We start from the raw sequence: 14596 nt of genomic DNA, 5'->3' as shown, positions 1-14596 counted from the left end.
CAGAACACTCTTTCCAACTTCAAACATGATTTTTTTTTTTTTGAGACCAGGCTACTTGCAATAGCTTTTATATTTACATGGGCCAGAAATGTAGTGGTGGCAAGACATTTTCAATGTGTGTTCCTGCCAAAAATTTTAATGTACAGATCAGATGTAGAAAAAAGTGAAAAAATGATGTAATGCTGTCATATTTCTAACATTTTGACCCAGTTGCTACAAGTCTTCAACTTGTGGTTAAAACATAGAGTTGTGGGAATGGCAAGTTACTCTGCCATTTAAATAAATTCCAAAGATTCAAAGGTATATCCTGAGAGAAAAAAAAATAAAAAAGAGAGAGAAAAAACTATGAAATAATCTTGTGTTTTGTGTTTCTCAACAGTAGGATAAGACACACAAAGGGAAACATACTCCAGTAACATCAGGGTTCATTCACTTCCAGTATCATAATGTCCAACATTCAGGCCTGAAAAGTCAGAATGAATAAATAAACAAAACTCCCTACTTAATCACTGAAGAATTTTTTGAGCTCTACAACACTTATTTATGATTGTTTTGTATATTACATGTCATGAAACTAAACTGAATGAAAAAACTTTTTCAATATGCTATTTTAGAAGGCTTGAGATTATCTAGAATGTCTCTGAAAGCTGTTAATTTGACCTTTTACTGTCTTCCAATCAGAGGTATATTTATTCACCTCAGTTGTATCATTGAAAAGCCAAGCATCATATATATACAACCCTTCAGGGAAGACAATGTATGATGCATTTTACACTTAGGCTTACAGGCAGTGGAGATACCAGGGGCAACCAAACGGCTGTTCAGAAACAGATGCACATCTGTATAAACTGTCTGAAAAACCTCACCAATAGTGACAGGAATGGTGGATTAGCTGGGAGATCAGAGCAGCTGACTCACACAGCAATAAATTACATCCTATATTCTGTGCAAACCTTCCTTTTCCTGAACTATTTGCAGCATATATGAGGAGTCACTTTGCACAGTGTGTGGGGTAAGGACCAGGGCTGGACAGAGATGACATTTCTAACACCTTCAGCATTATCTATGCCTGTTCTTGAGTGCAGTAAATCCTTATGCAAGAATTTAGACAGCTCTAAGGCCTCTTCCTTCAGAGGAGGTCACAAATTGAATCGGTTTGTGTGGAAAAAAATACAAATTCAGAGAAGAGGAACTTGTAATATGAAGCTTAAAGACATGGAGGTACAAGGACTAAAATTCTGGATTAGAAAATATTAAAAACTATGTCTATCAGGCATATTGAAATATTAAGAAAATGTAAGAAAATCTTATTTAATGCCTAAATTAGTTAATGTTTAAAGATGTCAGAAATTTTTGCAAAGAACTGACATATATTGCCTGTGTGTTCATGGAACACATAATTCAACATAGTGTAGATTATTACATCACTTTGACTTCACATGGCCTCAACTTAAAGAGGACAGAGTCAAACAAGATCTGATTGATAACTGAGCTTGAGCTTCAAAGTATTTTGGAACAGTATTCTTAAAGTGTTCAGACAGTGATTTTATTTTTTTCAGATAACCTTAGAAGTTGTTTTAAGCTGCTCTTCAGCACATATGACAACCTAAAGGGCAATACTAAGAAAATCTATAGCTTGGGACAGTGAGACTTGATTAATCAATCAGAAAAAAAACCCTTCTGTTTCAAAAAAATTGCATACCAAACTGCAATGTAGTCATTCACAGGTTCAGTCTGGAGTAAGGTAAAGTTGATATAAATCCCATGGCCTGGAGGTACAATAATTAACCAAGTACAGTCCTTGGAATTTGGGTATTCATCTGGAAATCCTGGGGAATAAACTGTACCATTCTGAGCAGTTACATTATAGCCACAAGGAGCTGAAAAGAAAACAAATGAAAACAAAAATTAGTAGTAGAAAATAGTTTTTCATGTTACAAGTGGAATATCAAAATGTTACCAAATTCTTAAAGTTCCACAAGACAAGACAACCTAAGTCTTAAAGACAGCCTTTCCCTTGGTTGGTTGCTTCTCAAACTGATATTCCCTTGGTTGGTTGCTTCTCAAATACTGACATTTCTAAAAGTAACTTACGCTGATGTCCCTAAGGTTTCATTTCTTAAAATTCATCAAAATCTACTGGTAGTATTGTTTGCATATAATTCTTGAAACTAAGTCCACACACCATTTAAAAAGGGGCACCTTTTGTTTGTGTTCAAGACTAAAAACCAAATAAACAAATAGGTCCTACCCATTTCCATCCAACTGAGCTGTAACTGAATGGGAATACAATTCTGGAAAAAATAGGCTGATTGTTTTTTCACTAGTCCAAAATTATTATGCTTTATTTCTGACAGGTTTGAGTAATTTTTAATGGTGATTCACTTGCAGATTGTATGCTAATTATCCTTATGACAAGTAAAATGGACATACAGACATGAATTTGTGCACACTTGCTGAATGAAGTCTGTAGCCAAATCAAAGTTTTGAAAAGGTTGACTTTATTCAAGGGTAGCAAATGTGTGATAATGTGCTCTTTTGAGTCTCAGTTTGGAAGAATTGGCTGAATATGGATGAAAGCATGTTTACAAATAGATATATGGCCATTAGTGTAAATTAGTGAGTCTCACCCATTAAAATGAGACCTTAATCTCATTTATGGGCACTCAGCCTTGCTCTAGAATATTTCTCTTTAGCTCTTACCATTAAGCTTATGTTATTATTGTCAGTGTTTCTGTGACTCTCCTTCAGACCTTCTTCATTTCTTTTTCAACTTAAGAAGTGATGGAAAATAAAAGCAGAAAAAATTGACAAAAGGAAAAAGAAAAAACACAGAAAAGGAAAAGGGAAAAAGGAAGGAGGATTGATAAATGCAGAAGGATGTCTCATTTCCTGTATGGTTTAAAGCTGCTGTACTGTTGTGGGTCACCTGGCTAGTTGATGAGTAGCCCTTTTTGACATAGTTATTTTAATAATCTCTGGATTTATAGGACAGGCTAAGGAGGCTTTAACTACCTCACTTTCTTCATCCATATCAGTACTAATTTGTATTTAGCGCATTTTCTGTCTGTATTCAATCCTGTGCAATGTGCTCTAGGATGATTCTGCTTGAGCAGGAGGTTGGACAAGAGGACCCACTGTGGTCCCTTCCAACCTGACCCAGTTTGTGATTGTCTGTACAGAATGGCACCTGCTCCTGAACGATGAATCTTTAGTGGCCAACAAATGAAACCAGCTAAGGAAAATGAAGGGTTGGTTCTATCTGTCTGATTTCTGGTTGCATGTTGGTTCCAGCAGCCAAGGGCATCAGACACTGTCTATCAGCTCTAGGAGTTCTGATGAAAATGTGACTCAAGCCCACTTTTTACTATTTCCTAAACCCCTACATTTATGCTATGGTCATTTTGTCCGGTCTCAGAAATCTACTCTGTTCTTTCAACATCCACAGTACTCTATGTTTACAACTAAGACTGCTTTGAAAATGATGCTTACTATAGGGAAATACAGTTCCTGAGACTAATATTAATTTCTAATTAATATACAGGATTTTTCTGATTGAATTTTTATATTTAATATATTTTGAGTTTACTAGATTTTTGACAGGTTTCTTAATGGTGTTATTGATTGCATACATTTTTTATTTTCCCTTCATTATTCTCTAATACTCAAGAAGGAATGCAGATTGATTGTATCTCAGTAAAGACAGTCTAATTTCTCTTATATGATTGTTAGCCATGGAAGATCAATAAATTGTGTCAGGAAAAAAAGTGTCTCAGGTAACAAAACTCTAGTAGAGTAAGAAATACATCCAGCTGTTACTAGTCTTTCTCCAAAGATCTTTAAAAATCACAGAAAACATGACATTAAACAGAAATAACTGGTTAGATTTCACACAAGATAAACATAGCTTTAGTGTGTGTCAACAAATCACTCTAAATTAATGATGTTATTATGTTACACTTTGAAGGACAGACGAAGAAACAGAGATTTTTTAAATGAGTAAGTGTATAATCAAATGTTCTAAACTGTCAAATGCTAACAGTAGACCACATGTCGATTTATAAACGAATGAATGCCACACTGTATGTTCTCATACCTGTTTACACTTAACTACATTGTGCATGGAAAGACAGTAAACATTTTTAAAATTCCATCAACAGATACCCAAATTCAGTTAGTAATTTACTGACAATTACACACATTACACCAAGACATCTATGGTAAGGCACCAGGACAACTGGATTGCACAGGAGTAAAGTCTTAGAGAATGACTATATGGCATGATTCTACCATGATTACTTGAGTAGCAATTAATCTAATTTTCTCCCATACACAGATTCTCATTCTTCAAAAGTATGTGCAATCTTCTTTAGAAAGTTTTTGATTCAAACTTCTAAGAAAACTGGTCACAGCTAGAAAAATTATTTAATTCTTTTACTGATTTCTCTCTCAGATCCACTGTCAAATTACAACAATCAGAGTAAAAATTTGTTTTCCCTGTAGAAAAAAACATTTATATGTCATAAGAATAATTTCAGCAGTACTAGGTAGAGCTTTAACATATACAGATGAATTTTCCACAAAGCAAGTAGTGTGCTAAGTGAGAGACAGAAAGCTCTTAATGCTCAGTCAAAACAGAAAGCAACCTGCTGTTTAGCCAGAAATGGTACCTATAAATGTACACAACCACACACACATCAGAGTTGCATGCATTCCTCAGCTGTGTGGAGGAGATGTAGATGACTGTGGGTACGCTTGGAAGGTAGGATTCACATGCACAGGAACTAGGACAAATGTACATGGTGAATTATGGAAATGTCAGTAGTAGAGGAACTCCTTCTTTGAGTTAGGAAATGATGATAAAACCACTGAATTAAAACTATGGATAAGGAAGAATGGAAAAGTAAGAATGACTTTGTCCTCAGGTCATTATAAATGTTAATTCACTTCTTTCATGTCATTTCAAACAACATATATTATTTACTCTTGTTTCATCTAAGAAAACAGAAAATGCTGATTTATACCATAAAAATCTGCTTCTTCTATTATACCCCTTCTTGTATTTTAGGAAATATGCTTCTGTAGGGAGTAAAAAGGAATAAGAACATATAGAAGGCTGCATGCCATTTGGTGTTGCATCTATATCACTAAAATATATGTATGAGGTGTTGAACTCTGGCTAGGTTTCTAACAAATTCTAAAAACATAGACTGTTAACACTTTACACTTTTATATGAATTTTTAATTGATATCTCAATAACTTTACCATATGTTTAACATGAAGAAAAATATTACATATCTGTTTATAGTGAACTTTTAGCATGAATAACTTTGTATTTTCTTCCAAAACATTTATAAAGGTGTCTCCATAACCTAACTGCTTTTGAATAAAAGTATCTACTTGAAATAGTCTTTCACATAGAGGTAATGATAATTCCTGGCAGTATCATGAGTACTTATAATCAATACAAGTGACAGATATTAACAGGAACAATAAATCACTGCTGAGGAACATTATTCGTAATACATTTATTATTTATAAAGCACATAATATTCTGCCTTTATATGCTTACACTACAGATTAGGATAAAGGCACTGTTCTTCAGAAAAAGCTGCATTATGTACAGGCCCACAAACAAGTAAACAAAAATCAGAAATTACTGTAAGTTCTGAAGCAAAGGTGCTACCAGAAAGTTACCTTCACATCTGGGGAAATGATAGTTCCAATTTCTGTTGATTCCATGTTGACAAGTGAGAACAGGCTGACCCCTCAAAACATATCCAGGATAGCATTCAAATGATACTGACTGTCCCACACTGTAATCTGAGTTGACTATATAGCCATTCAAAAAAGGAGGAGGATCGGGACAGTTCTGTAACTCATAAGCTGGAAGAGAACAGAAATACTTTTTATTGCTTGATCAGCTCCCAACACACTAGGAAGTACACATTCATATAAAATCTGTAATGCATTCGATAATAGGTAAGCACTAGAATGCCAAGCTCCAGTTTTTCAGAGATTAACACATAACAAGAAATAAATCATCCATTTGGACTGTACAAAAATATTTTAGTAATGTACAACAAAATCATTAATTCCTTAAAACTTTATGAAATACAAGATTTTCACAATCCATTGGATTTTTAATATATATTAAACTATGCCCAAAAATAATGTGACCTAAAGAAACTAAAAGAATTAATTAATGACTTTAACAGAACAGAGCACCATAAAGATCTAAAAAAATTACAGATACCTGTGAAGGGAAAGGTCCTTTTAGATACATCACCATGCAAAAAATTGCTTTAATGATTCATCATATTTCATGTTAGGTTCTATCCTTTGGAGGACATCAAAATATTACTCAATGAAACACATTTAATTCATAAAAATCAGTGTGGTGAAATTCAGAAGAAGCTTTCATTAATAACATTTACTAAGATATAAAGATAATGTAAGCAGCTCCATATGAAGCAACAAAAAGACTGTTTAATAAAAATGTTATGCAGCATTACTTGAAAACAACGTAGATTGGATAGTAAGTAATTGCCATTTAAAAAACCAGTGTTAAAAGGATGAGGGCCCTCCTCTTTTTGAACCCTCAATTTCCAATTAAGGAATACTTCTGTCAGAAGAAAGTTCCAACAAGAATAATAATACCAGCGTGCTCTGTATCCACATGCGTTGTTAAGTGCAAGCTCTAAAAATAAGGCAAGAGAATATGATGAACATATTCTTGAACAAAGTATTTTGTTACCTTTTTCAAAGTTAACCTTTACAATATAAACATGTTCATCCTAGAAGTGTATACTTACTATTCTGAAATAGATTATTTAAATAAGCCATTTCAGGAAGACTAAGCTAAACATATATTTTAGATATGCTTAAGTGCTTACTTAAAGTGAAGTTTGTACTTAATTGGTTCACTGAAGTACAACAACTGGCACTAAGTTTTTTATTCATTGCTAATTACTGTCATGCTGTGCAATAAAAAGATTTACATTGAGAGAGCCTTCTTCTTTTCCCTAATTCCTTCAGTGAATCCAGAATTCAGTGTTTGTAATGCTAGAAAATTGGAAAAGATGTAGTGGTACTAGAAATATTCTGAAATCCTCTAAAAAATCAGATCCCCCTACTCTCAAATAACAAAAAAATTTAAGAAAATAATTTTAAAACCTAAGAATAAAAAATTAATTGCTACTGGAAGGACTTACAAAAAGGTTTATTTTCCCTAAATTATGGTTCATTAAATTTTATGCTAAATCTAGTAATTGCCCATTAATTTTTTATGTTATTATTACTCCTGCTATCATTTGTATAGTACTAATTCTGATAATATCATTATCAACATCTTTATACAAAACAGAGTAGTAGAAAGATTATTTAAGAATACAGGACTCTGAAGAGTCCTGGAATATTAAACTATATAAAAATCTAAGACTGGAATATTAAACTATATAAAAATCTATCTAGCAAATTATAATAAAAATAGAATAGAAACCTATTCCAGAAGGTCAGAGGATCTCACAGATTTTTTTTAAAAATGCAGCAATGCATTGCCCAACAGTTACAACAACAGTGTTTTGGAACAATGACATCAAGTATTGGAATATTTGAACTTTGATTATGGAACCTTCTGAGGAGATGAATACCATCCTTCCTTATTGTTTAACTTGACACAATACAGTATTCATATATTATGTTTTGAAAGTACTTTACACAGTGTCAGAATTGTTGAAGTTAGTACTAAAATCAGTTTTGGGCGGGGGAAAAAAAAAAAAAACCCTCTCTCACTGATCTACATAAAAAGATAAGACAGGAACCACTCAGGTGAGAGAGGAAATCCTGACAGATTTGACAGAGGAGTTCCATAGACTAAGGAAGTGATGATTGCGTGTATATGTATCAAGAGATAATTAGGGAAGGTGATTGAATATTAGGGAGTATTGAAACTTGGCGTGAAAAAAATTATATGGAATAAGAGGTGAGTATTGTCCTGGTTTCTGCTAGGGAAGAATTAATTTAAATTTTTCTCATGCTTTGCCAGTGAGGTGGTATGCAAAAAAAAAAAAAAGAAAAAAAAAAAAAAGGGAAGGAGCATAGCTGGGGGACAGGTGACCTGTGACCTGAACTGACCAAAGGGATGTTTCATACCATACACCATCATACCTGGTATGATGGGAGTAGTTACTGGGAGTAGTTACCCAGAAGGGTGGTTGATCTGGAAAGGAGTTCAGGAAAGGGGTTCTGGCATCAGTCAGCAGATGGTAAGAAAGCTGTGGACTGCAATGAGGTCTCCCCTCAATCTCCTTCAGGCTGGACAGACCAAGGGACCTCAGCCACACCCCATGCAGCTTCACCTGAAAGCCCTTAACCTTCTTTGCTGCCCTGCTTTGGACTGTCTCTACTAGTTTAAAATCTTTCATTTATTGCAGTGCCCAAAAGTGAACACAGGACTCAAGATGAGGCTGCCCCAGGCAGAGCAGAGTGGGACAATCCCCTCCCTTGGCTGGCTGGTGATGCTGTGCCTGATGCCCCAGGACAGGGCTGACCCTCCTGGCTCTCAGGGCACTGCTGGCTCATGTTCAAATTGCCACTGATCAGGACCCCCAGGTCCCTTTCTGTGGTACTGCCTTCCAGCATCTCTTTCCCCAGCCTGTCTGTACAGCCAGAGCTGGCACACTCCAGGTGAAAAATCCAGCACTTTCCCTCGTTGAACTTCCTATGGTTGGTGATTGCCCAATCTTTTAATTTGCTGAGGTTTTTTCTGCAGGGCCTCTGTCCTTCAAGGGAGTCAGCAGCTCTTTCAAGTTTTCATTTATCTGCCAGCTTTCTTAGCATCCCTTCCAGTCCTGCCACCAGGTCACATACAAAGAGATGTGGGAGGGCACAGGGCCTAAGATGGAGCCCAGTGGGACCCAACTAGTGCCAGGTCCCCAGTCTGATGACACCCCAGTCACTGTCACCCTGTGTGCCCAAAGCAAGAGCCAATTGCTCACCCATCACATGATGTGCTTATCCAGCTGTGTGCTGGACATTTTGCCCAGAAGGATCCTGTAAGAAACAGAATCAAGAGCTTTCCTGAAATCCAAGAAGATCACATAAATTGACTTCTTGTGGTTCACTAAGTGGGTTGTTTTGTCATAAAAGGAAACCAGGTTTGATAAGCAAGACTTTCCTCTCATGAAGTTGTGCTAGCTGTGACCAATGACTGCACTGTCTTGTGTTTTTCAGTACCTTCCAGAATAAGCTTCTCTATAAATTTACCAGGCACTGAAGTAAGAGTGACAGACCTGTAGTTTCTGGGGTCCTCTTTCTTGCCCTTCTTGAAAACTGGTACAATGTTGACCAGCTTCAAGTCAGTTGGGACCACTCCAGACTCCCAAGATTGCTCAATAATTGAGAGAGGTTTTTCAATTACATCAGCCAGCTCTTTGAGGACACTTGGATAAATCCTATCAAGCTCCATAGTATTGTTAACAGCATCCCTTACTGTCATTTGGATTGTAAATGAAAGAAAAACAACAAAGCCTACCTTTTAAAATTCTAGCTACTCTTTATTGAGGAATGCATATGCTTTTCCCTGTTGCAAATAAGGCAAACTAAATACATACCGAAATTCTGGGGGTTTGTTCTGGCATTTATTTGTGTAAGAGGAGAACCTATGCCTAAAGCAGATCATGGTTAATTTGAAGGTCAGTCAGTTAGGGGTGAAAGCACTTATATATGAGCAGAGTAAAACTGTTTGTTTTGCTATTTGTTATTTCAAAAAATAAGGTATAAAATTTTAACATACTCTGCCTGTATTTTCTGGTATAAATTATATAGATGACTCATAAATCATTGGTCAGAGGATCTATGTGGCTATGATATTATGATTTACAGGTCACTCAGGAAATGTTTTATAGTTTTGACATAAATATTAATTATATTCTTCGTTTTTTTGATATATACAATAACACCTGATTTAACAGAGCAATTCATTATTCAGTAGTCATGACTAACATATCCTGATGTCACACCTTGCAATAGAAAACTCTTTTTATTAGTGTCATGGCCAAAGATTTGTTTGCTACTGAGCTTTACAAACTGAGATTCCATTTGACTGCAGACAAAAACTCTAGTGAGAGCCTGAAATAAAATGTGAAGGATCTGAGGAAAAGATTTCATTCCAATGCTGGCAGCAGTCAAATACTTGAATTTTAAAATTATCTCATGTAGCCATCTGCCATTTATTTGTGCAGTATATTTTCCACTGATAAGAAAAGATTGTAAATCACAAAAGAAATTTAATTGATTCTCTGCTGCCTTGTTATGGTTTAAATGTATTTGCCATCTTACATAAGCGCTAGGGTGACTTATTGTCTTTCCAAGTGCCACATACCTCTGTAACACAAACATGGAAAAAATTGCTTTTCAGAAAAATGGTATCAGCAGGGAATTGAGCATGCAATCACTCAAATGCTAGGAAAGCTCACAATTAACTCACTTAAAACTTTCATTTAGGCTTATTGTACATTCCTCCAGTATTATGATGTGTAAAACTACTGACTCAATAAAAAAATATCCATTTCTCAGACTAGACTGGCCTGCCATGAGTTTTTTTGGAAAGAAACTTTAAAGTTGATCTAGTTCCAACTTCCCTGCCATGGGCATGGACATATTTCAGTAGATCAGATTGCTAAAAGTGCCATCTAAACTGAAGATGTTCCATCGAACTGAAGATCTTCAGGGATTCACAGCTTTTCTTGTTTCAGTGTCTCACCACTTTCATTTTATGTTCCTTATGTCCAATCTAGATCTACTAAATTTTGATTTAAAACTGCTGACCCTTCTAACTAAAGGCCTTGATAAAAAGTCTCCTCTTATTTTTAAAAAGACCCTCTTAAATACTGAAAGGCCACGACAAGGACTTCCTGAAACCTTCTCATTTGGGCTGAAGCCCAACTGTCTCAGCCTTCCTTCACAGAAGAGGTGCTCTAGCCTGCTGCTTACTTTGTAGTCTCCCTCTGGACCAACTCTGAGCCGTGCCTCTCGCACTTGAAGAACCAGAGCTGAATGCAGCACTCCAGGTGGAGTCTCAAGAGAGTGAAACAGAGGGAGAGAATCACCCCCCCTTGATCTGCTGGCCATGCCTCCTTTAATGGAAGTCCAAGATGCAGATTGCTGGAGCACAGGATAGGCCTGGAAATCTGGAAGCTCAGTTTATTGTTGTAAGCACCAAAGAACATAATCTTTACAGATGCCCTGACTCTGGACTAGAATCACAAAACATAATTAATGATTTAGAAAAGAATTTTCTACAAGGCCCTCAAAAGACTGTGTTTTATTTAGCATTCCTGCCTTAGGACATAATTTGGAACCATTTTAGAAATACAGTAACTTTTCAACCATCTCCATTTCATTCCATGATTCCTAAGACTCAGAAGCTCCATCAAATTTTTTTTTTCCAGTTAAAGGCCATCAGATTTAACATGTTTAAATCATGTTTTGTGTGTGCAGGAGTGTTTGGGGAAGAAAGGGATGGAAATTAGGACATTCTTCTGTGTATTTTCTGGAACATATTGCTCAAACTCTCAAATATATGAGAGTAAGATTTTTACTTCGTGTTCATCTGTATCTTATATTGAAATTCAGAGCAGACTGAAAATAGTATTACAGTTCCAATAATAGGAACTAGGACTTCCACAGTAAAAATAATACAAGTCAAAAATTTATTCTGCTTCCCTTAAAGAAGTTCTAGTCCTAAAAAGAAAGTTATGTGGAAAAAAAAAGGATGTTACATAAATATTAAAAACTGAAATAACATTAATATAGACAGGAATTAAAACCTACAAATATGTCTTATGAACCTTTAGACTGTGTTCTTCTGTGCACTGACTTCTGTTATGAATCCCTCAAAGGCCATAAAAGCTATTTATTTCTTCTGACCTGGCATAACAGCTTGCCAATTGGACTTCTGTGACTGTTCTTCTCAGACCCAGCATACCGAGACTGTTTATATCTCAGGTATTGAGATTTGACATATATGGGGGTCTCAGAACCTCAAGATCACCAGTCAAATGACATATAGAAGTGTTCTTCTAAGTATTTGTGGTTGTTTCCCCTCGGCTGTTTTACACAGGTGGCAAAACTGCAACACTCATAACAAAAGACAGTCATTCTCAATGCTTCCCTTTTTTAACTAAACACTATAACACTTATTTCAACAGTAGAAAAATGTAATTAAACTTAAACGTTGCTCTTAAAAAATCAGGACTTTGAAAGTCCTTTCATTATTTTGAAAAAGAAAACTAATTTCTTTCAGTAATTCAACAGGCAATCCCTGTGAACTTCTTTCTTACTGCAAGTGAAACAAAAGGTTCCACAACATGCAGAAATTTAGCAATCCATCTTTAACACAATGGAATGCCCACCATTCCCAATGCATTGCAATTGCAAAGCTGAAGGGAAAAGAGAGCATGAAAATATCAGACCAATAAGAATCTGATCAGCAACGGTACTGAGAGCTGTAATTTCCCCAGGGTTCTGCTAAGGAGACAAAGCTTTTTTAATGCATTCAGAAATACACAGTATCTAAGTGATTTAGGTTATATTTTCAAGAACTGCACTGTGAGAATTCATGGGCTCAAGGACCAGCACTAGATCCCTACAAGTATGGATAGAAAATATTTTACAGTTCTCAGGGTGCATTCACTTTTCTTCTTCCCAAAAATAATGTGTTCAGATTAATCCCAAGCTATATTAAGGTTCAATCTCATAACCATTTTTCTGCCTTCAGAAAATCAGCAGAAAAATTGAGAAATAGCATTATTAGTTTCATAATTCACTCTACAATATTCATATTCTTTGCTTTCCCTTGAGATGAGGGTTTATCGAAAAACCTTATCCTTCATAAAATGCTAAGATCCCTAGAAAACTTTTTTTTATAGCATACAAACTTGATTGAATAAGCATAGCCATCACCCATCTCTCTTTATTTTTAGATTGGTATCTACAAAAAAGGTATTTACCTGGCAAGAAAAGTCTGCTACCTCAGTGCCACTGCGTATTGTATTCTGGTTAGCAGAAAAGGCAATTATTTTCACTTAAAAAAATCAGTCCCTGAATTAAACTGAGTTTAGTACCATATAGTAAAAACCCTGAATTCAATCATAAATCCCTTTTAGTGTAATTTAAATACAACAGATCAGATTAGAATTAAGGTATGCAAGTTTGTGGGCACTCCTAATATGTAACACTTTCATTAATATGCAACAAATTCACTAACTAGAATGGATTTGGCAAATGCGACTGCAACTATGGATTGTATTTTTCCACTCTTCTTTTTTTTAAAGGGTAAATTAAATTAATTTCACTATTAGAAAAGTAATGCTTTTTTTTGTTTATAAAACTTTTTTTCCCCCCAATTATAGTATATTAGGACATCCTAAAATGAGATAAATTAGAAGCAGTCTGAATAAAAACACCTGGTTAAATGTATAAAGATGTCAGGAGCTCAGCTCCATTTGCTTTGCTGTGCAAATTCATTTATAGAAATGACAAAAGTGGACAACTTAACTATGTGAGCATCAATTGGACTAAAAATAAATTCTTAGCTTTCCATATATAACAGTGCTCCTTTTGCCCATAAGAAGATTTTGAATGTGACATTCATACCAATCTCTCATATTTTATTTCCCTCCCACAATTATATACCATGAATAGCAGTTAGGGAAGACATTGCATATTAAATTAGTTGTGACAAAGAATATTCTGACTTGGTAGCCAGCAAGCCAAACTGAATTGGTATCTATGGAGTAATGCTGCATCTTTCTTCTCAAAAAGGGCTTTGTTTCAGAACTCTCAGATTTGACTGAAATTGGCCCAATGGTTTCAAAATTGTGTAACAAATGTATACTCAGAAGGGTGACAGCCAGACAATGGAACAATGCTAAATTCCATCATTGAAAGAAATCAGGCTACGATTTCTATGAAATTTGATTTACTGAAAGGAAAACAACATCTCTAATAGAGAAGAAAGGAGAAGGAAAAGAGTAACATTGGAGTAATGAAGAATCATTTTTTAATTTAAGTTTCAGCACCTGTAGATAGCCTAAGAGGAAGAGAGAGTAATTGAGAAATATAATACTAAAAAGAGTAGAAAAATCCAGAGATAATCCATCAGAAAAGATAACTAAGTATCAAGGGTAACAAATGTGGAACAGGAAAAGGAAAGTCAGTTATGAAAACCAACATATGCTTTGTATGATACAAAATAAAGCAGACAATAAAATTTCTCATTTGTAAACCACTGGCATTTTCTTTCAGAAAGCAAGAGAAGAACAGGGAATACATTGAAACAATACATTCCAAAGTTCGTAGATTATGGCTATCTAATTGAGTGTTCAATTCCCTATATGTTCTAAATTATGCTGAGCAAGTTTAGTTTAATAAAATGAAGTTATAATATATGATGACCGTAGAATTGCTAGATCTTCTCAGTAGAAATAACTAGTGTAATCTGTGATCTCAGAGGCAACAGAGTTGCTGCTTCGTGAAGAAAAGTAAGCACATGCAAGACAATTAATTTCTAAAGAAGAAAAGTCCCATATC

At 35.2% G+C, this 14596-nt stretch overlaps 1 protein-coding gene across 2 annotated transcripts in view; it reads right to left on the bottom strand.

The window, feature by feature from the left end:
- CSMD1 (CUB and Sushi multiple domains 1) overlaps positions 1-14596 on the bottom strand; it is a 1075408-nt gene that overhangs the window by 106796 nt on the left and 954016 nt on the right. For both annotated transcript variants that reach the window (XM_054629077.2, XM_077174973.1), the window contains exons 42-43: positions 5699-5887; positions 1703-1880 (exon numbers count right to left, since the gene is read on the bottom strand). In XM_054629077.2, the coding sequence (XP_054485052.2) occupies positions 1703-1880; positions 5699-5887 (367 nt within the window). The remainder of the gene's footprint in view (positions 1-1702; positions 1881-5698; positions 5888-14596) is intronic.

The sequence above is a fragment of the Agelaius phoeniceus genome, chromosome 3, assembly GCF_051311805.1.
Source record: "Agelaius phoeniceus isolate bAgePho1 chromosome 3, bAgePho1.hap1, whole genome shotgun sequence".
In the NCBI taxonomy this organism is placed as follows: domain Eukaryota; kingdom Metazoa; phylum Chordata; class Aves; order Passeriformes; family Icteridae; genus Agelaius; species Agelaius phoeniceus.
The sequence above is the reverse complement of the archived record's forward strand: the minus strand, read 5'-3'. Positions and strand labels throughout refer to the sequence as shown.